General features: G+C 49.4%; 3 protein-coding genes and 1 long non-coding RNA gene across 6 annotated transcripts in view; 3 read left to right on the top strand and 1 right to left on the bottom strand.

The window, feature by feature from the left end:
* The first annotated feature begins 2,214 nt into the window (after positions 1-2,214).
* APOA5 (apolipoprotein A5) lies at positions 2,215-5,114 on the top strand. 2 transcript variants are annotated; one of them, XM_004273368.4, is made up of 4 exons: positions 2,215-2,636; positions 3,146-3,202; positions 3,316-3,427; positions 3,953-5,114. In XM_004273368.4, the coding sequence occupies exons 1-4, from the start codon at positions 2,606-2,608 to the stop codon at positions 4,902-4,904; spliced, it is 1,152 nt and encodes a 383-aa protein (XP_004273416.2). In that variant the 5' UTR covers positions 2,215-2,605; the 3' UTR covers positions 4,905-5,114. The 2 variants fall into 2 exon arrangements, with proteins under 2 accessions (XP_004273416.2, XP_004273417.2); XM_004273369.4 differs by having other exon boundaries at positions 3,122-3,202.
* Positions 5,115-7,208: 2,094 nt separating this feature from the next.
* On the top strand, positions 7,209-16,479 carry ZPR1 (ZPR1 zinc finger). Its single transcript, XM_004273370.3, has 14 exons — positions 7,209-7,444; positions 7,626-7,787; positions 8,228-8,318; positions 8,697-8,767; positions 9,416-9,502; positions 9,659-9,781; positions 10,146-10,193; positions 10,351-10,417; positions 10,835-10,905; positions 11,567-11,656; positions 12,120-12,230; positions 12,901-12,987; positions 14,980-15,045; positions 15,864-16,479. The coding sequence occupies exons 1-14, from the start codon at positions 7,274-7,276 to the stop codon at positions 15,996-15,998; spliced, it is 1,380 nt and encodes a 459-aa protein (XP_004273418.1). The 5' UTR covers positions 7,209-7,273; the 3' UTR covers positions 15,999-16,479.
* Positions 15,763-18,775, bottom strand: LOC125965296 (uncharacterized). The gene is made up of 3 exons (XR_007479037.1): positions 18,661-18,775; positions 17,551-17,649; positions 15,763-16,214 (listed from the first exon to the last, which is right to left on the bottom strand). It is a non-coding gene; the product is annotated as an uncharacterized LOC125965296 (long non-coding RNA).
* A 108-nt stretch (positions 18,776-18,883) lies between these two features.
* The window catches only part of BUD13 (BUD13 homolog), a 34,081-nt gene continuing 31,628 nt past the window's right edge, over positions 18,884-21,336 (top strand). Inside the window, exons 1-2 of one of the 2 annotated variants that reach the window (XM_033434550.2) lie at positions 18,884-19,148; positions 21,117-21,210. In XM_033434550.2, the coding sequence (XP_033290441.1) occupies positions 19,006-19,148; positions 21,117-21,210 (237 nt within the window). In that variant the 5' untranslated portion in view covers positions 18,884-19,005. The remainder of the gene's footprint in view (positions 19,149-21,116; positions 21,211-21,336) is intronic. The other variant, XM_012534300.3, reaches the window with a different exon arrangement.

Genomic DNA, 21,336 nt, shown 5'->3' with positions numbered 1-21,336 from the left:
AGAAGGAGTGGTGATGACGATGATTCACAGAAAATCCAGTGCAGCTATATTTTATAGCATAGGCTCAGCAGAAAACCATTAGGGTACCAGAAATGCTATTTAAAAATATTGTGGTAAAATATGCATAACATAAAATTATCATTTTTAAGTGCACAGTTCAGTGGCATTAAATACTTTCACATTGTTATACAGCCATCACCTCTATCCATCTCTAGACCTTTTTCTTCTTCCCAGAGAGATACTCTGGGAAGATACTCTTCATCCCTCCCTCTTCCAGCTCCTGGTAACCTCTAATCTACTTTCTGTGTCTGAATTTGGCTATTCTAGGTACCACATGTAAGTGGAATCATACAAGATTTGTCCTCTTGTGTCTGGCTTATTTCACTTACATAATGTCATCAAGATCCATTTTTGTAGTATGTATCAGAATTCATTCCTTTTTAAGATGAAAAAATATTCTATTGTATATATGTGTATACCATATTTTGTTTATCCATTCATCTGTTGATGGACACAAGTTATGCAATCATCTACATACTTGCCCAGGAACCTGGGAAACATCTAGTTTCCTCCCTCTCCTTCACCTCCTTCATCCAACCAGTCAGCAGGTACTATCAGTTCACCACTTCAGTATCCTTCAAATATATTCTCTCCTACTATCCTCATTGTTATGCCTTAGTTCAGAGTCTTCATCATCTCTCAGGTTACTCAAACAGCCTCTGAGCAGTCTCCTCACCTTCTGTCTTGCTGCCCTCCAGAGTGATCTTTCCATCATATACCCTTCAGTGACTGCTTGCACACAGCTTTTCATGACCTGATTGTGGTCTCTTTACCCTTTCTGCCCCATCCCATGCTGGCCTTAGCTACCTGGGTTCCAATTCTGGCTGCACCTCTTACTGTGTAATGATGGACAAGTCATTTAATATGTGCTGTGCCAAACATAATAGGGGGATGTGGAGATGAATTAGACAAAGTCCCTGCACTCAGAGAGCTCTCACATATGTCAATGAATCATTGCACTGCAGGATAATAAGTGTGATACTCCAGGAATATACAAAATGTTCTATGGTTAATATGGAATCGTCTGTCTCCAGAGAAGTGTGAGGGCAGAGAAGGCATTTAGAGTGATACTGGAGCTGTGCAGTGGAGCCTACTCAGGTCCTCCCAAATCCATTCTTCTCTTCTTCCTGAGTAATATAGCTCTTTCCCAGCTGGGAATACAGCCATCCAGAATAAAGACTACATTTCCCATTCTCCTTTTCAGCTAAGTGTAGCCATGTGACTATGTTCTGACCAATGGGATGTCAGTAAAAGTGGTAAGAACCATTTCTGGGATGTGTCTTTAAAGGAAGGGTACATGTCCTTCTTTCTGCTGGCTGGGAGGTAGACTTGATGGCTGGAGCTGAAGCAGCTGAAACTTGGACATGAGCCTTTTGCTGAGGATGATAGTACAAGACAGAAGGAGTCTTGATTGGCCTATGTTTACCTAAGAGAGATATAGAATTCCATTTTGTTTAAGCTATTCTCTTTCTCCTTTTTTTTCCCATCATTTGCAGCTAAGCCAAATCTTAACTAATACAAACTAAATCTGAAAAAAAATGAATATAAGTTCACCAAGGAATATTTCAAACAGAGGGAACGGCGGTACAAAGGCTTAGGGTCCTGAAAGAGGCGGTATGCTCAGGGAATGCCAGGGGTTTGTGCGGCAGGAGATGAGGCCAGAAGTGGGTTGGGACAGCCACAGCAGAACACGGACTGAATAGGGAGGACCATGGCAGGGAAACCTGCTGGGGGCTACAAATGTGATCAAGGTGAGAGACAGTGGTGTGGTAAAATGACCAGTGGTGGAAATGGAGGGGAGGAGATCGATTCAAGATACATTTAGAAGCAAAAATCAGGAGTTTATGAATGTGTGTGTTTAAGTATATGGAGTGGGCGTATCATCAGAGGAAGTCTGGGCTTTTTGGCTTCTCCTCCTCCGAGGCCCTGTGGGTGGAGTTCAGCCTTTCCCCATGGGGAGAATCCTCCTCTTGCTCCCATTCTTTGGGCCCCATGTCCCTGGCCCAGATGCCTCTCATGATGTCATCTTCACCCCATCAAACTTCCCCAGCTTGTTCCAGGATTATTTCATAAAGTGGAAGGTGGGTGGGTCTTCAACCCTATAAATGCTGGCTCTTCCCAGGCTGCCTGAGTAGCCCGTGGTGGAGGTGTCAAGGGCTGCTCAGGTTCAGGCAGCTGGACACTGTCCCTGTCTGGCTGGGGCACAGTGCTTCTGGGCAGTTGAGTAAGAGCCGGGCCCTCAGCAGACAAACAGGCTTGTCTCTATTGGTGGATCAGCCAGTAGGTCCACAGGAAGGTTGGAAGTCAAGGAGTTTGGGGGAACTGGGTGAGGAGTTCAGGCCCACTCCTTGTAAAACTTTCCAGGAAGCACTTTTCTACTGGGGCAGCATCCAGATACTAGGGTACTCATTAACCCCCTGGGTACCAGGAAAGGGCAGGAGGTAAGCACTGGGAGGCAGCTGAGGTCATCCTTCTTTGAACTTCCACGTGGTATTTACTCAGAGCAATTGTTGCCAGAGGCCCAGGCCCTGGACTATAAAGCGGAATGTCTGCTCTCTGTGCCCAGAACCGAGCAGGTGAGCAGCCAGGGCAGAGGGATGTGGGTCGGAGTCCTAAGGGAGGGGACTGAGCAGAGAGCTGTGGGTGGGAACTAAGAATTAAGGACCTCCTCTTAGAGCACTTTGGCAGAGCAGCTTCTTCCCCCACCCCCGGGATACCTCAGTTTTCCCAGCCATGAAATGGGGGCAGGAATAGGTGAGCAGGGGAGTGGTGGCAGAAGTGGCTGAGGGAGCTGCTCCTGGGGTCTCCTGGGCGGGGTGGGGTCGGGGGGGAACCTTTACAAAGCAGTTTGAGCTCCACAAACTCTATATGATGTGATGAGGTGAAAAAGGAGCCCCCCAACCCATCCCAGGAAGACACCCTTTCCCTCCCAGCCACATTCAACTAGGTCAGTCCTCTTAAGCCCTGATAGCTCTGAGCTCCCTACATCCAGGGGAGGGTTAACAGATTTGGGGCAAGTCCCATGGGAGGTGTCCCTTCTTTGCTTCTTCACTCTCACCAGGCCTCCATTCACCTTTCTTCTCAGAGAACATCATGGCAAGTGTGGCTGCAGTTCTGACCTGGGCTCTGGCCCTCCTCTCAGGTGGGTCTCCAACCCTGACTTCACTGTGGAGGAGTGGGTGGAGGCTGGACTGAGGGGTCCGTCCACCCTGGGGGAGGAAACCCATCCCCTGTTCACCTGCTCCCTCTCCACAGTGCTTTCAATCACCCAGGCACGGAAAGGCTTCTGGGACTACTTCAGCCAGAGCAGCACGGACAAAGGCAGGGTGGAGCAGATCCAGCAGCAGAAGCTGGCACGGGAGCCCACGTGAGTGGCCAGGGCAAGGGGTGCGGTCAAAGGGAGAAGACACCCAGAGGGTGGGATGATGCAGTGCCTGATTGCTCAACCTGTGGTCCTCCCTGGGAAGAGAACAGAGCGGTGCTAGCTCTGCCCTCTATCCTGGTCTTCCTGGGCTGTTCAGCAGCCCCTGCCGGCAGCCTCCGCCTTCGATCTCTCTTTAGCTGCTGCCTCCATGCCCTCTGAGGCGTGGGACCAGGGAGCAGGGGAGAGGGCCCCCCCATTGCAGCCTCCAGAACGAAAGGATTATGTGAGAGGCCAGGTGCCTCCGTGCACAAGGAATTGGGAAGTGTTCACCTGGATATGCGTGTGCCATGTGTTTGTACTTCCTGTGGGAGGAGTCATGGTTGGCTTGGGTTAGTACTGGAGACCCGGCTCTGGGGCCACCGCCCTGCATCCTTGGTTTCTCCATAGGATCAGTGAGTGACATCTTTGGGGCAAAGGAGATGAGGGCGCTAGCAGTCTGATGGCCTGATTGTCTGTCTCCTTCCCCAGGAGCCTGAAAGACAGACTTGAGCCAGACGTCAGCAATATGAACAACTTCCTGGAAAAGCTGGGCCCTTTGAATGGGCAGGGGAGGGAGCCTCCCGGGCTCCCACACGACCCGGTGGGCATGCGGCAGCAGCTGCAGGAGGAGCTGGAGGAAGTGAGGGAGCGTCTGGAGCCCTACATGGCCGAGGTGCACGAGCGCGTGGGCTGGAACCTGGAGGGGTTGCGGCGGCAGCTGCAGCCCTACACGGTGGAGCTGATGGAGCAGGTGGCCCTGCGCGTGCAGGAGCTGCAGGAGCAGCTGCGCGTGGTCGGAGAGGGCACCAAGGCCCAGCTGCTGGGGGGCGTGGAAGAGGCGCGGAGCCTGCTGCAGGAGCTGCAGGACCACGTGGCAAACCACACTGGCCGCGTGAAGGCGCTCTTCCACCCGTACGCGGAGCGCCTGGTGACCGGCATCGGGCACCACGTGCAGGAGCTGCACCGCAGCGTGGCGCCGCACGCGGCCGCCAGCCCGGCGCGCCTCAGCCGCTGCGTGCAGGTGCTCTCGCGCAAGCTCACGCTCAAGGCCAAGGCCCTGCACACGCGCATCCAGCAGAACCTCGACCAGCTGCGTGAAGAGCTCAGCGCCTTTGCTGGCGCCGGTGCTGACGGTGCAGAGGAAGAGGCCCAGCCGGACCCCCAGGTGCTGTCTCAGGAGGTGCGCCAACGACTCCAGGCTTTCCGCCACGACACCTTCCTGCAGATTGCCGCCTTCACCCGTGCCATTGACCAAGAGACCAAGCAGATCCAGCAGCAGCTGGCACCACCTCCGCCAGGCCACAGTGCCTTCGCTCCAGAATTCCTACAAGGGGACCGAAGCAAGGCCCGGAGCGAGCTGCAGGCCCGCCTCGACGACCTGTGGGAAGACATCAACTACAGCCTTCGTGACCATAGTCCTGGCCATCTGGGGGAGCCCTGAGAGTCTACTTGTCCACGTCCCAGATTCTTGTCTGGGGAGCCCAAGATCTGAACCTCTAACATAGCTATGTCCTTGACAGTGGCCTTTTGGGCAGAGGGTGGAGGGCCCTGCACAGGATAGCTGAGGTCACTCAAAGGGCTGTTGTCCTAGGCCATCCAGCCACCTGCAATTCCCCCGTCCGGATGCATTACATTCACCAGGCTTTGCAAACCCGGCTTCCCGTGCTCATTTGGGAATCCTCCTGAGTTGCTCCATTCTGGGGTGGCGGGAGAGGGCGGGAAGGAGGCACTGTATGTGCAGGGTCATTATGTGCAAGCCTGTTGCCATGGTGCTGGAAGCCCGTGCCTCTTCTTCCCAGGGCCAGGCTCTGATCACTTCTGGCCACCTGGTGGCCACTGCTAGAGCTGGTCCACAGAGAGGAGCTCTTTTCTCCCCAGGACTGCCATGACAGCTTCTGTTGGGGGAAGAGAAGGGAGAAAGAGCAGAAAATATGATGAAGAGAACATGTGATGGTGTGTGTGTATATATCCCTGCTGGCTGATGCTGGTGTAGACAAATGGTGTGGGTCGTGATGGGAGGGAGCAGAGCCTGGATTTCCTTACATAACACTACATCTAAACAGCTGACTGAGCCCTCCAATCTGTGAGGGCTACTTAAAACTCTCTGGGGAGCCTACTGTGTGCCCTCCTCATCTCTGGCCCCTCCCTCCCGACTCCCAGGCGGAAGTCTAGATTTCTGACACAAATGAAATAGATGCTTATGATGGAAGCTTATTTGCCTGGTGTGACTCTCATTTGGACTATGTCTGAAAGCAGTGGCCTCACCACTATCCCCAAAGCACACCCATCACCCGCCTTCAATCCCTCGCTACTCTTTCTCATTGACCTCTTCCTAATCCAGTTGTATCGGAGGGGTGTTGCTCTGGCTGGGCTGACAGCTGTTTGTCACACCTGTGGTGTGCCTGGGTTAGAGACCCTTCCTCTGCACCTGCATTGTTCACCAGCCTGCTTACCACAGGATGGTGTGCATGAGGTATAGGCCCCTGAGGTGGCCTGTCTTCTTTGTCCCGGCTGTTCCAGATTTTGAATGGTCTCTTTTTATTTTTATTTTTTTTTGCGGTACGTGGCCCTCTCACTGTTGTGGCCTCTCCCGTTGCGGAGCACAGGCTCCGGACACACAGGTTCAGCGGCCATGGCTCACGGGCCCAGCCGCTCCACGGCATGTGGGATCTTCCCGGACCGGGCATGAACCCGTGTCGCCTGCATCAGCAGGCGGACTCTCAACCACTGCGCCACCAGGGAAGCCCCTGAATGGCCTCTTTTTTGACTGTCCCTCTTTTTATGACTGACCCTATTCTTGGACCCTCAAACTCATACCCCCACCCCCATTCCCCATGTACATATTCACTTGGGGGCAACCAAACTCCTCATAGCTCCCTGGGAAGTCTAAAATTGGGGGTGGCTGAAGTGGAGGGAAGAGGAGAGAGGAAAGGGTAAACACACCCAGTCCAGTACCCTTAGAACATCCAGGGCAGCATCCTTTCCTCCCGGCTTAGCCCACCCTGCACAGAGTTCTCACTGCCACACTCCCTCATAGCACAGACCCCATCTGAATCTGGCCTCATCATGCCTGCAGACTGGATCTCTTCCATGACACCCTAGATTTAGCACCAGAAGTGGGAGAAAGGTGCCCAGGGAGAGGAGGTGCTGGGAAGGAACGTTTACTCCCCAAAGAGGTGTTTTTGTTGGTGGTGGTTAGGAGATCAGGAGGGGTGAGTCAGCTGGGGTTGGATATGGTGGGGATGAGCCAATAGAGGTAAAAGTGAGGGCCGTGTATTTGAGGCAGGAATTTGGGCAGGTGTTTATGAGGACAGAAATAGGGAGTGAGAAGAACAGAAATGGAGACAGATTGAGGGACTAAGGGAGGGTGATCTAGAGCCTAGGCAGCATCTGGCCCAACGGCGGATCCAAGCAAACCCAGGGAGGAGCGCGCCTCCTCAGGGATACAGATGGACGGCCAGGCCCCTTGCCGTCAAGCCTCTCGTAGTTAGACTTGTGGACTAATAGTTAGAACCCAGTACGGCGGAGCTATTGCAGAGGAGTAAAAAACTGCCCTGGGTCTGAGAGGACGCCCTGGCGGCAGTGACGCCTGAATTGAGGTGGAGGCAAAGCCTGGATCCGGCTGGCTTTGGAAGTCTGGACCGAAAAATCCCGGCAACTGGAAAACCGCGTGTCAGGTACTGTTCCCCGAGGGGAGTCCTCGGCCTCTTTAAGGATGGGCGGGGCGGTAGCTGGCGGAAGTGCCGGAGGAAGGGGTGGGGCCAAGAGAGGCGCAGAAGACCGAAGTTGGGGCCTGAGCAGCGCGTGGTCATGTTGGCCAGTGGGGCTGTGGATCCTGGCCTCCCCGCGGCTGCTGCCGCCCCCTCGCCCGTCCAGGCCCGACAGCCCGGGACGGGGCACTTGTTCCGGCCTATTAGCGCTGATGACGAGGAGCAGCAGCCTACCGAGATCGAGTCGCTGTGCATGAACTGCTACCGTAATGTGAGGCGGGGGCACGGCCACAGGCGGCTGGAGGGTTGGTTTGAGGAGGGGAGGAGCGGGGGTCGGCGACCTGGCCCTGCTGGTCCAGTTGGGGACCCGGAGGCGAGGCACGCCCGGGGGTCAGTAGATGGGGGATGGGGGTTTCATTGGTTCTTTCCCTAACTGTCTTCTGCTTCCCTAGGGCATGACGCGCCTCCTGCTCACCGAGATCCCCTTCTTTAGAGAAATAATCGTGAGCTCCTTTTCCTGCGAGCACTGTGGCTGGAACAACACGGAGATCCAGTCGGCAGGCAGGATACAGGACCAGGGAGTGCGCTATACTTTGACCGTCAGGGCCCAGGAGGTGAGAGGAGCCCAGAGCAGTTACCCTAGTGTCCTAGAGAAAGCTTGGGGACTGGAGTCATAGCTCTGGTCCAGGTGGTCGGACCTCAAATAAATCCACTTAAGTGTTCAAGCCTCAGTTTCCTCCTTTGTAAAATGGCGTTGGTGCTGTCATCTGCTCAGGTGAGGTAAGACTTGTGAAAGCGCTTTGTAAACTTTGTCAGAAAGTATCAAATGAGCAGTAGTTATGAATAGTACTCTCATCGTTTGGGTAGCTGGTTTTCACATCAAGGTACTATTCCGCAGGAGTAGTCCGGACTCCCCCTAGTGGAGAGAGGAAGAGACAGCTGGGCTGGGGCCTCTGAGGGTGGTGGTTGGGGGGGGCGGGGCACTCTGTTATTTCCTGAGAAGAACCTGTATTGTTGAGACCTCTGTGGACTGAAGGTTTTTCTTTCTGCCCAGGACATGAACAGAGAAGTAGTGAAGACTGACTCTGCCACCACAAGGATCCCAGAGCTGGATTTTGAAATTCCTGCCTTCAGCCAGAAAGGAGGTAAGTTTAAGGTCAGAGTGTTTGCACTGTTCATGCCTAGCTCAAATCTTACTTTCTTGCAAAACTCCTGGTACCAGGCCTAGTGGCTTGTGTGTGGGTTTGGCCACATCATTGTGATCTTCATTGGTTTAACATAAACAGAAAGCTTAGGTGAAGCAGCTTAAGATAGTATTGGGTTGGCCAAAAGCTTCGTCCGGGTTTTTCCACATCATCTTACAGAAAAACCAGAATGAGTTAGAGGTGAATGGAACCTTGTTCCCTGCCTCCTTATTTTACAGGTGAAATCAAGGCCCAGAGGGTTCAAGTGAACTGCCCAGGGTCCTGCAGGCACTTGATAGCGAAGTGAAGACTGACCAGTCTTTTGTTCTTCCTCACCAGCTCTGACTACTGTTGAAGGATTGATCAGCCGTGCCGTCTCTGGCCTGGAGCTGGATCAGCCCTCACGAAGGGTGAGCTGGGGTTTTCTGATGGCGGCAGCTCAAGGAAAAATTATTTATGTACACTTGTTCCCCTTCCCACGTGGCTGAGCTGTCTCTGATTGAATGTTGGAGAACTTTGTGGGGAAGCACACAGCGATGTTATAGCTGCCTGGATGTTGCATATGCTGTACCACTATTCCTTTCCAGTTCCCCTCCCCCACTGTACATTGAGGCCTCTTCTCAGACAGACACTGTAACATTGCCTCCAAAGACCCTTTCCTGATATTCTTGGGCTTATCTGTGCTTCCTGAGTGTTCCATTGTATCTTATGTTTATTATGACATTTCATATATACATATATATATATGTATGAAATAATATAATTGCAAATTTAGTCATCTGTCGTCTTAACTGGCTGTGGAGCCCCATGAGAGGGCTCTGGTTCATTTACTGTTATCTATAACCTGGCACAAATGCCTGGACTAAATGGCTGAATGAGTGAGACAATGAGGCTCATCTGGCACCGCCCATAAACTTCAAACTAATTTGCTACCTCTTATCGTGAAGCCTGAGTCTCTGTTCCCAGTCACACTAAGACAGGTGGTGGGTTCCTGTCGGAAGTGATGGGGGCATAAATTCTATCCCCAGGGCTGATCTTTTACTCTTTGTTCCTGTCAGGCGAATGAAGAAGCCACGGCTGAAAGAATTGATGAGTTCATTGTCAAACTGAAGGAGCTAAAGCAAGTGGCCTCTCCTTTCACCCTGGTGAGTACTGAGGGACTCCAGGTGCCCTAGATTTAGGGTAGGAGGGACCATTAAGACAGTCTGAGATTTTTCTGTGGTGCCTCTGTGGTCTGATGGTAGGTGGAGGGTCGTACATGATTTCTTGTTATAACTGCTCTCTCGTTACCCATCTGTTAGATCATTGATGATCCCTCAGGGAACAGCTTTGTGGAAAACCCACATGCTCCCCGGAAAGATGATGCCCTGGTGATCACACACTATAATCGGACTCTACAGCAGGAAGAGATGCTGGGGCTCCAGGTAAGTGCCCTGAAGAAGCCAGAAGAATGCTCTGGAATTATCTTGCACTCCGATTGCTGGGAGTCAGTGGGAACTTATTTTGCTGCTGCCGCCCTGTGTACACTATCTCAGCATGTGTGTGCCTCCCCTCTAGCTCACTTAAGGACTTTGGGTAAACTTTACAACACAGGACAGCAGTGGCTGTGATCCTATCCTAAGCTCTGTTCTTCCCTTGCCTGGGGCTTTGCTTTCCAACTTCTCTGTTAAACCCACGAGGTGGCAGCTGACGTAAGCAAGCCAGAGCATTTTCTCTCACTCTGGGGCAGGGTGTTGGCGAGGCTGAGGTCTGTGTGCCAACGTATGATTTGCATCTCTGCTACTTTAGGCAGAGGAACCAGAAGAGAAACCAGAAGAGGAAGATCTCAGAAACGAAGTGAGTCACATTGGCAACTGTGGAGGAAGGAGCAGAGTGGTGGGCTGAGACTGACGCTGTTCACGGGTGGCCGCCAGTGTACCAGCTGAATGTCTTCAGCCTGAGCAGGCTTCACCTGCTTGGGAGGGCTCACTCTACGTCCCCTGTTGTGTTCCAGGTGCTCCAGTTCAACACCAACTGCCCGGAATGCAATGCTCCAGCCCAGACCAACATGAAGCTAGTTCGTATCTTTTGTCGGGCAGTTGGGTTGCTCTTCATCTGACTCAGGCATGAAGATTATATTCAAGCTGGAGAGTACTCCCTTCAGGGAAAGCACAAGGCTTTATTCCGAGCGATGAGAGGGATGTTGCCTTTGATGAGACCGTGCACCTTGGCTTTTGGGTTCAAAGAGAGAATTAGGCCATGGTCTCTAGGCTCCTGCGTGTGGCCTGAGCCATGTCATCAAACACTGATGAACAGCGATCGCTGTGGGTGGTGACCTTGCCCTCTTCTGGGGGGCTGTCTGAGTTAGGCTGCTTCTTGTGATCTCTTTCCTGCAGTCCTGGGACCAGCAGCTGTGTGTTTGTGGGGTTCGGATTTGTTCTTCCCCACAGGGTGGTCTTGCTGTCCTGGAAGCAGATTTCCTTAATTCCATCTTCCAGAAATTCCCCACTTTAAGGAGGTTATCATCATGGCTACCAACTGCGAGAACTGCGGCCATCGGACCAATGAGGTGGGTGGGCTTCATCGTTTGGGAAGAGTAGCTTTCATCCTTTCTGAAGCTGCTTAGGGTGAGGAGCTCTTGAACTAGAAATTAGCTTAGAGAAGAAAAGTTAGAGATAGCATAACTTGTTGAAGACATTCAAAGTTGGTTATATGGAAGAGAGAGAACTACTTTTTGACCTACAGCTCAGAGGGGTGGAAGAGCAGGGAGGCAGATTTTGACTCAGTAATAAAAAACTTTCAAGGTCTATCTGAATATAGAGTGGGCTGCCTTGGAGGGTTGTAAATTCCCTTTTCCTGAGTGTATTCACGCATAAGCTGTTTCAATTCTTAAACCAGAAAATTATAAAGGGAATCTACACACTAGTTGCAGTTGGAAGTCCCTTTCAGCCCCGAGAGTCATTTTTTTAACCGTGAATTCGTTTCTTGGCAATCTGGGGTGAATCTTTGGCAGGCTGCCGGTGCTGGGCACTCTGCTTCTGGCCAGCTTTCAGTGATTTTGGTTTGGGTGACTGCTGCCACTGTTGGTTTAGAAAGCACTGTCCTTGGTAGCCATTAGTGGGCCTGATTGGAGGTCCAAGCCTACTCCCCCAGCCCTTCCGGGTCTCCCCGCACCAGGTGAGGATGGGTGTCTCCTCTGCTGCTGCTCCTGGCACTGCTGTCTGTTGCAGGTGAAATCTGGAGGCGCAGTAGAGCCCTTGGGCACCAGGATCACCTTCTACATCACTGATCCCTCAGATATGACTCGAGACCTGCTCAAGGTAACAACCTGCTTGGGGAAGTGACTCTCCTCTGCACGTGGCTGTCTCTGTCGAGGGGGAATTTGTCTTTTCTCAATCATATCCTGGTGTTGTGAAGTACCTCCTTACTTCCTTGGGTTTGAGGATCCCTGAGCAGAGTTAATCCATGGTAGGAAGTGCAGATTCAGAAGGTGACCCCTAAGCTCTTTCTGATGACTTGGCAGCCTTTTGCCTCTAGTGTCTGTGAGGGCCCTTGTTTCTGATCTCTAATGACAGGATGTCTGCTGGAGCCATGACTCAGAATGCCCCCTTTTAAGGTTGGTTCTAGGAGTGAGTCTAGCTTTAATTGGAGATTCAGAGAAAACTGGGACAGCTGACTTTGTCCCCAGATTATCACTGGTGGTACTAATTTGGCAGGAGGACTCTGGTTAGCTTTCTCTAGCAGCTCCTGATTTAAAGCCTAATTTGATCTCTCATCTCACAGTCCGAGACATGTAGTATGGAAATCCCAGAGCTGGAATTTGAACTGGGAATGGCTGTCCTTGGGGGCAAGTTCACCACACTGGAGGGGATACTGAAGGACATCCAGGAACTGGTGAGTCCCCTGAGTATAGTGCATGGCATCTTCCGCAGTGCAGCTGTGGGGAAGGGGCTGGAAGGCTGCAAAGGTCCTAGTTTTTGGAGCTGATAACTGAGGTTTCTTTGCTTTAAAGCTGATTTGAGAGGCTTAAATATTATTTTGGATTGTGATGATAAGTTTGTTGGAAATTCAGAATGGAAATTCTCACACCTAATTCTGGGCTGATGTAGATATTTTGCGGTTTTGGGTAAGTCATTTATTTCACTGTAAAATGGGGTCATGAGGGTCCTTCCAGCACCTAAAAAAGTCCCGAACATACATATATATGTGTGTGTTGACTTAACCCATATGTTTATCCTCTTAATGAATCATTTTGCTTAACTGGTTATCAGTCGTCGGGCATTTTGTCTTTGTAAATTATACTTTATTTTGCACTTCTTCCAATGAGGACTAGAGATCATATTTAAGAACATTTCTATAGTTTTTGTTTCATGTTGCCCGTTATCATCTTGGCAGATTAATTCACACGGTTTTAGGGGTGGCCGCCTAGGTCAGAAAGGCGGTGCGGCACAAATGGCGACCAAGCTTCCCTGACAGGCACCCCTGTCACCCCGCACCAGGTTTATGGTTAAGCCTATCAAACATGGAGCCAGTATTCTAGCAGTTTGGATGCCATTTATTGCAGGTGACCAAGAACCCTTTCACACTGGGCGACAGTTCCAGTCCTGGCCGGACAGAGAAACTGCAGGAGTTTAGCCAGAAGTTGAACCAGGTGAGAGGACTCTGGCCGGTCAGTGCTTGTGGCCCTGGGGCTCCAGTGAACAAGAAGCTGCATACCCTTTCTTGCCACATGTAAACATCTAACCGACATGTTGGGGATTCTCTTGGTTTCTGATATCCCATGCCATCTCCTTTCTTGGTTTTCTCCCTTTTTTCTGTTGGAGCCTCTTCTCCAGTAGCTTCTTAAGAAAATGCATGGGAAGTAAAATTTCTGGGACTTTGCATGTCTGAAAATTTTTTTATTCCACCTTTTTTTTAAAATTAATATTTTAATTTTGGCTGCACTGAGTCTTCGTCGCTGCACACGGGCTTTCTGTAGCTGCGGCGAGCGGGGGCTACCCTTCCTTGTGGTGTGCGGGCTTCCCATTGCGGTGGCTTCTCTTGTGGAACACGGGGTCCAGGCACATGGGCTTCAGTAGTTGTGGCACGTGGGCTCAGTAGTTGTGGTTCACGGGCTCTAGAGTGCAGACTCAGTAGCTGTGGCGCATGGGCTTAGTTGCTCCGCGGCATGTGGGATCTTCCCGGACCAGGACTCAAACCTGGGTCCCTTGCATTGGCAGGCGGATTCTTATCCAGTGCACCACCAGGGAAGTCCTTATTCTACTCTTATATTAGATTAATGGCTGGGAATAGAATTCTAGGATGGAAATAATTTTTTATCAGAATTTCTAAGGTCTTCCGGTTTCCCACTAATGTCTTTCAGTTTCCCAGTTTGGCTGTTGAGAAGTTTGAAGGCATTCTGATTCCCTATCTTTTGTTTGTGACCTATTCTTGCGATACTTTTGTGTCCCCTGTGATGTAAAATTTCAGGATGTGACTTGGTGTACGTGGGTCAATTTTCAACCATTGTCGCTAAGCACTTGGTGGGTTCTTTGAATCTGGAAACTCATGTGGCTCAGTTCTAGGAAGCTTTTAAAAAGTATTCTATTGCTTCCCCTCTGTTCTCTCTTTCTGAAATCCCTATGTTTTGGATGTTAGACTGACTTGTCTGGTCTTCTGTAATTTACTTATTTTTTTGTCCTGTTTTCAGTTTCTTTGTGTTTGCTCTACTCTTGGAGATTATCTTAATTTTCCAACCCTTCAATTGAGTTTTTCATTTCCACTGACATTTTTATTTTCCAAGTGGCTTTTGGTCTTTCAATACTTTCTCCTCCTTTTAAAAAAGTAGCATCCTGTTGTTTTAAGGATGTAGTATTTTTTTCTCTTTGAGAATATTAATTTTGGGTTTTTTTTTTTTGACGTTTTATTTTCCTCGCATAGTTTCCATTTCCTCTTAAGGTTTTTTTTTCCCATTTGATTTCTGTCTTTCAATATTACGGGCTTTGCTCAGATGTCTGGTAGTCATTGGTTGTCTATTTAAAAGTAGAGGACTAAAACATCTGAGTGGGGTGAGTCTTGCTGACGTTGGGCTCGTTGGAGGGGGATTTAGCTTGGCCATTTTGTTGAGGTAACTCCAGTGCCAGAGTTGTTAGGTGTTTCCTCTTGGGCTGGTCAGATTCCCATCAGTGGGTGTTCCGTTTCCTGTCTTGAGGGTGGAGGCTTGGCTGGCAGTGTTCTGAGAGCTGAGTGTGGGAAGAGGGCTGGGGTGTGTGTATGTCTGTTTCCAATAAGGGTACATTGACTTCTGTTCTTGATTTCTTTCCCTCTACCCTCAACTGGGCGAGTGTCCCCCTGTCCATAGTGTGCTGTGGTAACTTCTCCACAGAATTCTCTTTTATTGGGGTGGGGCAAGGGCAGTCGTTGGTCTGTTTGGAATGGGAGAGGAGATTGGGGATGCCAGATTGCTTCTTAAATAGCTGTCTAACAGTCTTTATTTTAGATTCTCTCCACTCCACCTCTAGAGGCACCTTCATTTCACCAATTCTTAAAACTTTGGGGGATTCTGCAGTGTAAATTGGGTTGGTTTCTGTGTGGCAGACATAGTCCCTTCCTGCCAGCAGCTATGTAAGATTTACATGCTCATGCTGTATTCTGTCTCCTTTAGATCATTGAGGGTAACATGAAGGCCCACTTTGTTATGGATGATCCAGCAGGAAACAGCTACTTGCAGGTACTGTAGACCTTCCCTGGTATTTCACAGAGATATCTTTTCTGACCTTCCTTAAATATGTATCATTTCTCCAGAAACTGAGAGACTTAATTCTAAATGAACTGCTTTTTATCAAGGAACCTTTTAGCAGAAATTGGAACATAAGAGAGGAAGGGGGAAGGTGTATGGGACAGTAAGTGTGTGTCAAGAGGGGGAAAAAGGAGACTCCCAGGTTCCTTCTTCCTCTAGTCTAGCTCGAGTCCCAGCTCTAAGTCCAGCAGTGGCATTTTCATTTTGCAAATCTGACTGTGGATTGAGGAGAAATGGTGCCTTGTCCAGAGGCCAAGATGGGAAAAGGCTTTAAGCTGACTAGGGAGATACTCTGGTGATTAACAGTAACTTTAACATTTATTGAGCAGTTATTATGGGTCAGGCAAAACTGTTCTAAGGTCTCTCCACTGTTAAGACTATGCTACTCTCTTCGTAAGAAGGTGCAGATAGAAAGTTTTTCTCCCTGCAGTCCCACTTCTAGCCCATGTGGGTTCTGTTGCTGCCCACGAGTTGAGCCTAGCCATGGGGTGTTGGAGGCCCTTAAAAAGAGAATAAAGGGACTTCCTTGGTGGTCCAGTGGTTAGGACTCTGCTTCCACTGCAGGGGGCGCACGTTCAATCCCCGGTCAGGGAATTAAGATCCCGCATGGCGTGCAGCCAAAAACAAAACAAAACAAAAAGGAATAAACACCTCCTTAAGGTCCTGGGAAAGTGGGAATTGGAAGCTGTCTGGGGGGGTGGGGGTGGCAGGATGGCACAGGCACTGATGGTCTGTCCTTGGCCTTGCAGAACGTGTACGCACCAGAAGATGATCCTGAGATGAAGGTGGAGCACTATAATCGCACATTTGACCAAAACGAGGAACTGGGGCTCAATGACATGAAGACGGAGGGCTATGAGACAGGTCTGGCTTCCCAGCGGTAGCCGTGGGTGGTTCCCGGCCAGCCTCCAGTGCTGCTCAGACCGCAGGGTTATATATTGCTATTGGAAAAGACTGGAGTGGCCTCCCTACCAGGCCTTGCCCATGTGGGGAGGACACCTGGTCTGAGTCAGAGATCTGAGCACAATTTCTAAACAGTTTGTGACGGAAACGCAAGCCTCTTGGGTTACTTGACCTTGTTTTGGAGGATTTGAATTGGCCTGCGAAGAAACCCAGAAATGAACCATCAGGCATGTCATTGTCATTTTTTTCCTATAAAGTCTTTACCCTCCCTCCACACAATGCTCTCTCATGTCAAGTTGGAACTCTGAAGAGCTGGAGAAGGTGAAGACAGCTACGTCTGGAGTTTGGAAGTTGGTTTGGGTGTATAAAATACTGACTCTCAACAGGAAGAGAGTCTTCTGAGGGGAGGGAGTCTAGGACAGGTGAAGAAGTTCTCATTAAAATGGTGGCTTTCAAACAGCACTGGCCTCTGAAATCACTCTGTCCTTGTTTTATTATTATTTATTATTATTTTATTTTTATTTTGCACTCTGTCCTTGTTTGTTATGCTGGTAGAATTCAACCTCCTGAAGAACATTTTCTCCGGTGTGGCTACTGTAATTTGGGGACTGGAGCTGGCATTTCACTCATTCCTTCAATAGATGTTTGAGTGCTTGCTTTGTGCCTGGCACATCATAGAACTGAACAAAATAAAGCTCTGCTTTCACGGAGCTTCGTGTAGTGGGGAAAATTGGCAAACAGAGTGGGTGGGGGGTTGACAAGAAACCAACAAGTAGAACAGTGTCAGATTAATCACCATGTTATGGAGGAATGTCAAGCAGGGAAGGGGTCTGGGTAGTGCCAGGGAAGGTGGGGGCATTAGCTTTATTAGATGGAACTGCAGAGACAGGGCAAAACTTAGACCATGCCACTGGTCGTGAATGCATTTGATCCTGCGTAACTGCCCTGTGAGGCAGGGTTAAGACCTGAGCTTAGTCTTGTCAGGCTAAGGTTTGGTACTGAGTAGAAAGGGTAGAGGTGGAACTGAAGACAGAAATGGGCAGGAGGCGATGGGGTGGAGAGGACTATACTGGTAATGTTCACTGGAGCAGAAATATGAGACTTTCCCGATGTCTGCTGACACCAGGGTGGAGGCAGGGCTGTGGAGTTCAGCTTGAGATACACTGAAGTGTACTAGAAGCCAAGGCAAGTTGTGGATGGGAGACCTGTGGGGCCCTGCAGCTAGTGAAGCCCTATCAGTCCAGTGCCCCCTTCTCATAGGCCCTGAGGGACCCAGCCTGCTCTTCTTCCTGGGCCTGTGCTGTGACCACCCAGTATAGCCCAGTGGTTAAAAGTTCATGCTTCAGGGCAGTGACTTCCAAACCTGTTTTCTTATGTATATTTTCTGAACATGTGTTCCAAGATATGCGTATTTATTTATAAAGTATAACAATACTTTATTGACTAATAAACCTTAAAACGTGACAAAAATTTAACATATTGTGAGATAAGTAAAATACGCAATCTAATTCTTTTTCAAGAAATTTGGATTACCTCTTGCACCCCACTTTGTTAGCCTCTGCTCCCAAGGGTCATATGTTCTGGCTGTGTGAAGTTGGGCAACTTAACCTCTCCAAGCTTCAGTTTTCTCACCTGTAAGGTAAGGATAATAAAAGCATCTGAGAAATGTGAGGGTTAAATGAGATAATTCAAGTAAAGCTCTTAATGCCCACAGGAAGAAAAGTCTTCTCCCTAAACTTGAGTATTAGAATTCAGTCTCTCTCTAGGGACTTCCCTGGCGGTCCAGTGGTTAAGACTCCGCTTCCACTGCAGGGGTCACGGGTTCCATCTCTGGTTGGTGAACTAAATCCTGCATGCTGCCTGGCCAAAAAGTAAATTACCTGAGTTTTAAAAAATAAAACACTGAATGAAAAAAAAAAAAAAAATTCAATCTCTCTAGCTTCTCTCTTGCCATGTTGAAAATAGATCCAGGTCATTTTCATTGGAAATATACGCAAGAGATAGCTAGGGGCAACAAATATCAAATGTGGGTAAGATACATAGGTTAGAAACCTCCATATTTTTCATAGTAATTATATTGGGTTTGGAATTCCTGAATTCCTCTGTTGAATAGTTCTTTTTTTTTTTTAAAGGGCTTCAAATGCTTGGCTTTTTATTTATTTATTTATTTATTTTTGGCTGTGTTGGGTCTTCATTTCTGTGCAAGGGCTTTCTCTAGTTGCGGCAAGCGGGGGCCACTCTTCATCGCGGCCTCTCTTGTGGAGCACAGGCTCCACACGCGCAGGCTCAGTAGTTGTGGCTCACGGGCCCAGTTGCTCCGCGGCATGTGGGATCTTCCCAGACCAGGGCTCGAACCCGTGTCCCCTGCACTAGCAGGCAGATTCTCAACCACTGCGCTACCAGAAAGCCTATCAAAGAAGATTTCTCTCCACCTAAACATACTAATAAAAATAACTGACACACTATGCCAGATGCTGTTCAAAGCACTTTACACAGTAATATTAACCTAGTCCTTGCAACCATTGGGTTCGGTGTCATTTTTATCCCCATTTTGTTAAGTATGTTGCCCAAGGTCGTACAGTTAGGAAGTTATGGAAGCAGAACTCAAACTCAAGCTGCACTGCAGCTCCAGAGCCTCCGTACCTAACTACTGCTCTCTGGTCCTTCTGAAGCTGCTGGGGGCAGAGATCTTGTTGGGGTCGTGGCTGTAGCCTCGCGGCTACAACAGCGCTTGCTGCACGGTCTGTTGAATGACAGAATGGACAAAGATAAGAAACACGATTGTAACGTCAGAGGGATGTGAAGTGGGCCCGCAACGTGCGCGTGCCCCTCGTAAGCCCACAAAAGCTCACACGAGACTCCCTGTCGGTTCCAAACACCCTCCCTCACTTCCGGTCCTGGCCCCGCCTCCCAGAGTCTTCGCTCTCCGTTTCGCGTTCAAGAATTTTGTCCGCAGCGTCGATCCGTCTCCCCGCCTTCGCTGCTGCCATGGCGGCAGCTCCGCCGCTCTCAAAGGCCGAATACCTGAAGCGTTACTTGTCTGGGGCAGATGCCGGCGTCGACCGGGGCTCTGAGTCCGGCCGCAAGCGTCGCAAAAAGCGGCCGAAGACTGGCGGGGCCGGCGGCAAGGGGTGAGTTGGCCCTGGCGGGGCGCGGTCCGCGCGGCTCGCCGCCCCTCACCTTCCCAGCTCCGCCCTCGGCCCGGCTCTTCCTGGGCTCCTCGCTGGCGGCCCCGAGGGGCCCAGCGCCCTTGACTGCTCGCCCGGCGCTGCCTGAGCCCAGAGTCCGCTCAGACCGCTCCTCGCGCCCCTGGGCAGTATCTTCGACGTATTCAGGCCTGGCTGTAACTTTCATTACTCTTTTCCCGCCTTTGTAGCATTCCGTCCTCTCCCGCAGAGAATGAATATTGTGCCCTGAGACTAAAGTGGTGAAGCAAATTCAGAGGTTCTGTGCGTGGATATTAAGGGCCCAGAACATGTCGGTGGGGATTCTCCAATGCCAAGGACTCCGGTCCTGAGTCGGAGACCTATGCTCACTTCCTGTTACTCTTCCTACTACTACTAACAATAACAACTAACGCTTATACAGTTCTTGTCATGTGCCAGGCACCGTTCTGAGTACTTTAGACCTAAACGAATTTATTTAAGCTTCATAACAGTACCATGAAGTAGATATTTTTGATACCCCCACTTTTCAAACGAGAAAACTTATGTGGCCCAGTGTACTGGGTTGAATAGTGCCCCTTCCCTCCAAGGCATGTCCACCCAGAACCTCAGAATGTGACATTGTTTAGAAATAGGGCCTTTGCTGTTGTAATTAGTTAAGATGAGGTCATAGTGGGTTAGGATGGACGCTGAATCCAATATGACTGGGGTCCTGGGGTCCTTTTAAGAAAAGGGAAATTTGGATACAGAAACAGAGGGAAAACTACCACGTGAAGATGGAGGCTGAGACTGGACTGGATTTATGCTGACAATAGGGGTTACCAGAAGTGCGAGGAGTCAAGGAAAGGTCTTTCCCTAGAGCCTTACTGGCAGGCATTGCCTTGCAGACACCTGATTCCAGACTTGAAGCCTCCAGAACTGTGAGAGAATACATTCCTGTTGTTCTAAGCCACCCAGTTTGTGGTACTTTGTTAGGCAGCCCTAGGAAACTAATAATATACCCAATAAAGTCAAGTAGTTCCGAAGAACTAATCCATTTCCTCTCCTGGTTTGGTTGTTGTGTTATTCTTGCTTTCTGTCCCCTCTGACTTGTGTGGATTCCTTGGAGGCAGTGCCATGTAGTGAAATTAACTTGAGCTTTGGAGTAACACTGATTAGGCTTTGCGTCCTAGCTGTGCCACTTTATGGGCTGTGTGGCCTTGGGCAAGATATTTCATCTGTCTAAGCCTCAGTTTTTTCATCTCTAAAAATGAGAGTAAAACGGAATGATATCACTTATATTAAATGGTTGTTGTGATAAGTGATCTTGCCTTTTCAAATAATAACTGTTAATACTGTTTATATTTATGTTTGTTACATAGTTTATCCGTGTAACAAACATTTATTGAGTATTTCCTATGCCAGTTTTTGCAGGGTGTTGAGGATATCACTGTGAGTGAGAGAGGCATAGTCCCTACTCTGATGGAGCTTATAGCTTAATGGGGATACAGCCTTTAAACAACTAATTACACAACTGGTTGATTTATTTCCTTTGTGATAAAGTATTCCAAGAATGAGTAACGGGGGTTCTTAGTTGGGGGAGGTAAGTGAAATAGTATTGGAAGGTCTGTGAAGGAAGTTATATATATGCTAGGATTTTAAGAATGCGTAAGAGTTTCCCAGTAAAGAATGAGAAGAGTAGGTCAGGCAGAGGGAAGGAACTGAGACGTGAAACTGATATGGAAAGGAATTTGGCCCGTTGTAGGCACCAAAAGATGACTAGTGAGTAGTGAACTGAGGAGGCAGTGGTACAAGATAAAGTTGGCCATATTGGCAAAGAATGGACCATAGATCTTGTAGGATTTTGAGTTTTAGCCTAAAACCAAAGATAAGTGTTTGTAGGCTGTTATCCAAAAATGTTTCTTCTCTTTTGATCTTTTTATTTTTCACATTTAGAATGCGGATTGTGGATGATGACGTGAGCTGGACATCTATGTCAACCACTAAAACAGAAAAGGAGGAAGAGGAAGATGATGGAGATTTGCCTGTGGTGTGTATCTTTTGAGGCTGTGAGGACTTTGAAATGCAAGCCTCTCGATCTCGACTCCCAGTGCAGGGTAGATTAGTAAGGGGGAAAGTTGAGGGCAGAGAAGAGGTGACACTTTCCAGGAGCTAT

Source organism: Orcinus orca, chromosome 8 (genome assembly GCF_937001465.1).
Source record: "Orcinus orca chromosome 8, mOrcOrc1.1, whole genome shotgun sequence".
Lineage (NCBI taxonomy): Eukaryota > Metazoa > Chordata > Mammalia > Artiodactyla > Delphinidae > Orcinus > Orcinus orca.
Note: the sequence above shows the minus strand (reverse complement) of the source record. Positions and strands in the feature narration are given on the sequence as shown.

Coding starts and splice junctions, on each gene's coding strand:
- APOA5 (XM_004273369.4), top strand. CDS start 2,606: ATGTCTGCTCTCTGTGCCCAGAACCGAGCAG. Junction 2,637..3,121: donor CTGTGCCCAGAACCGAGCAG/GTGAGCAGCCAG, acceptor CACTCTCACCAG/GCCTCCATTCACCTTTCTTC. Junction 3,203..3,315: donor GGCTCTGGCCCTCCTCTCAG/GTGGGTCTCCAA, acceptor CCCTCTCCACAG/TGCTTTCAATCACCCAGGCA.
- ZPR1 (XM_004273370.3), top strand. CDS start 7,274: ATGTTGGCCAGTGGGGCTGTGGATCCTGGCCTCCCCGCGGCTGCTGCC. Junction 8,768..9,415: donor TGGATCAGCCCTCACGAAGG/GTGAGCTGGGGT, acceptor TGTTCCTGTCAG/GCGAATGAAGAAGCCACGGC. Junction 12,988..14,979: donor TTAGCCAGAAGTTGAACCAG/GTGAGAGGACTC, acceptor TGTCTCCTTTAG/ATCATTGAGGGTAACATGAA.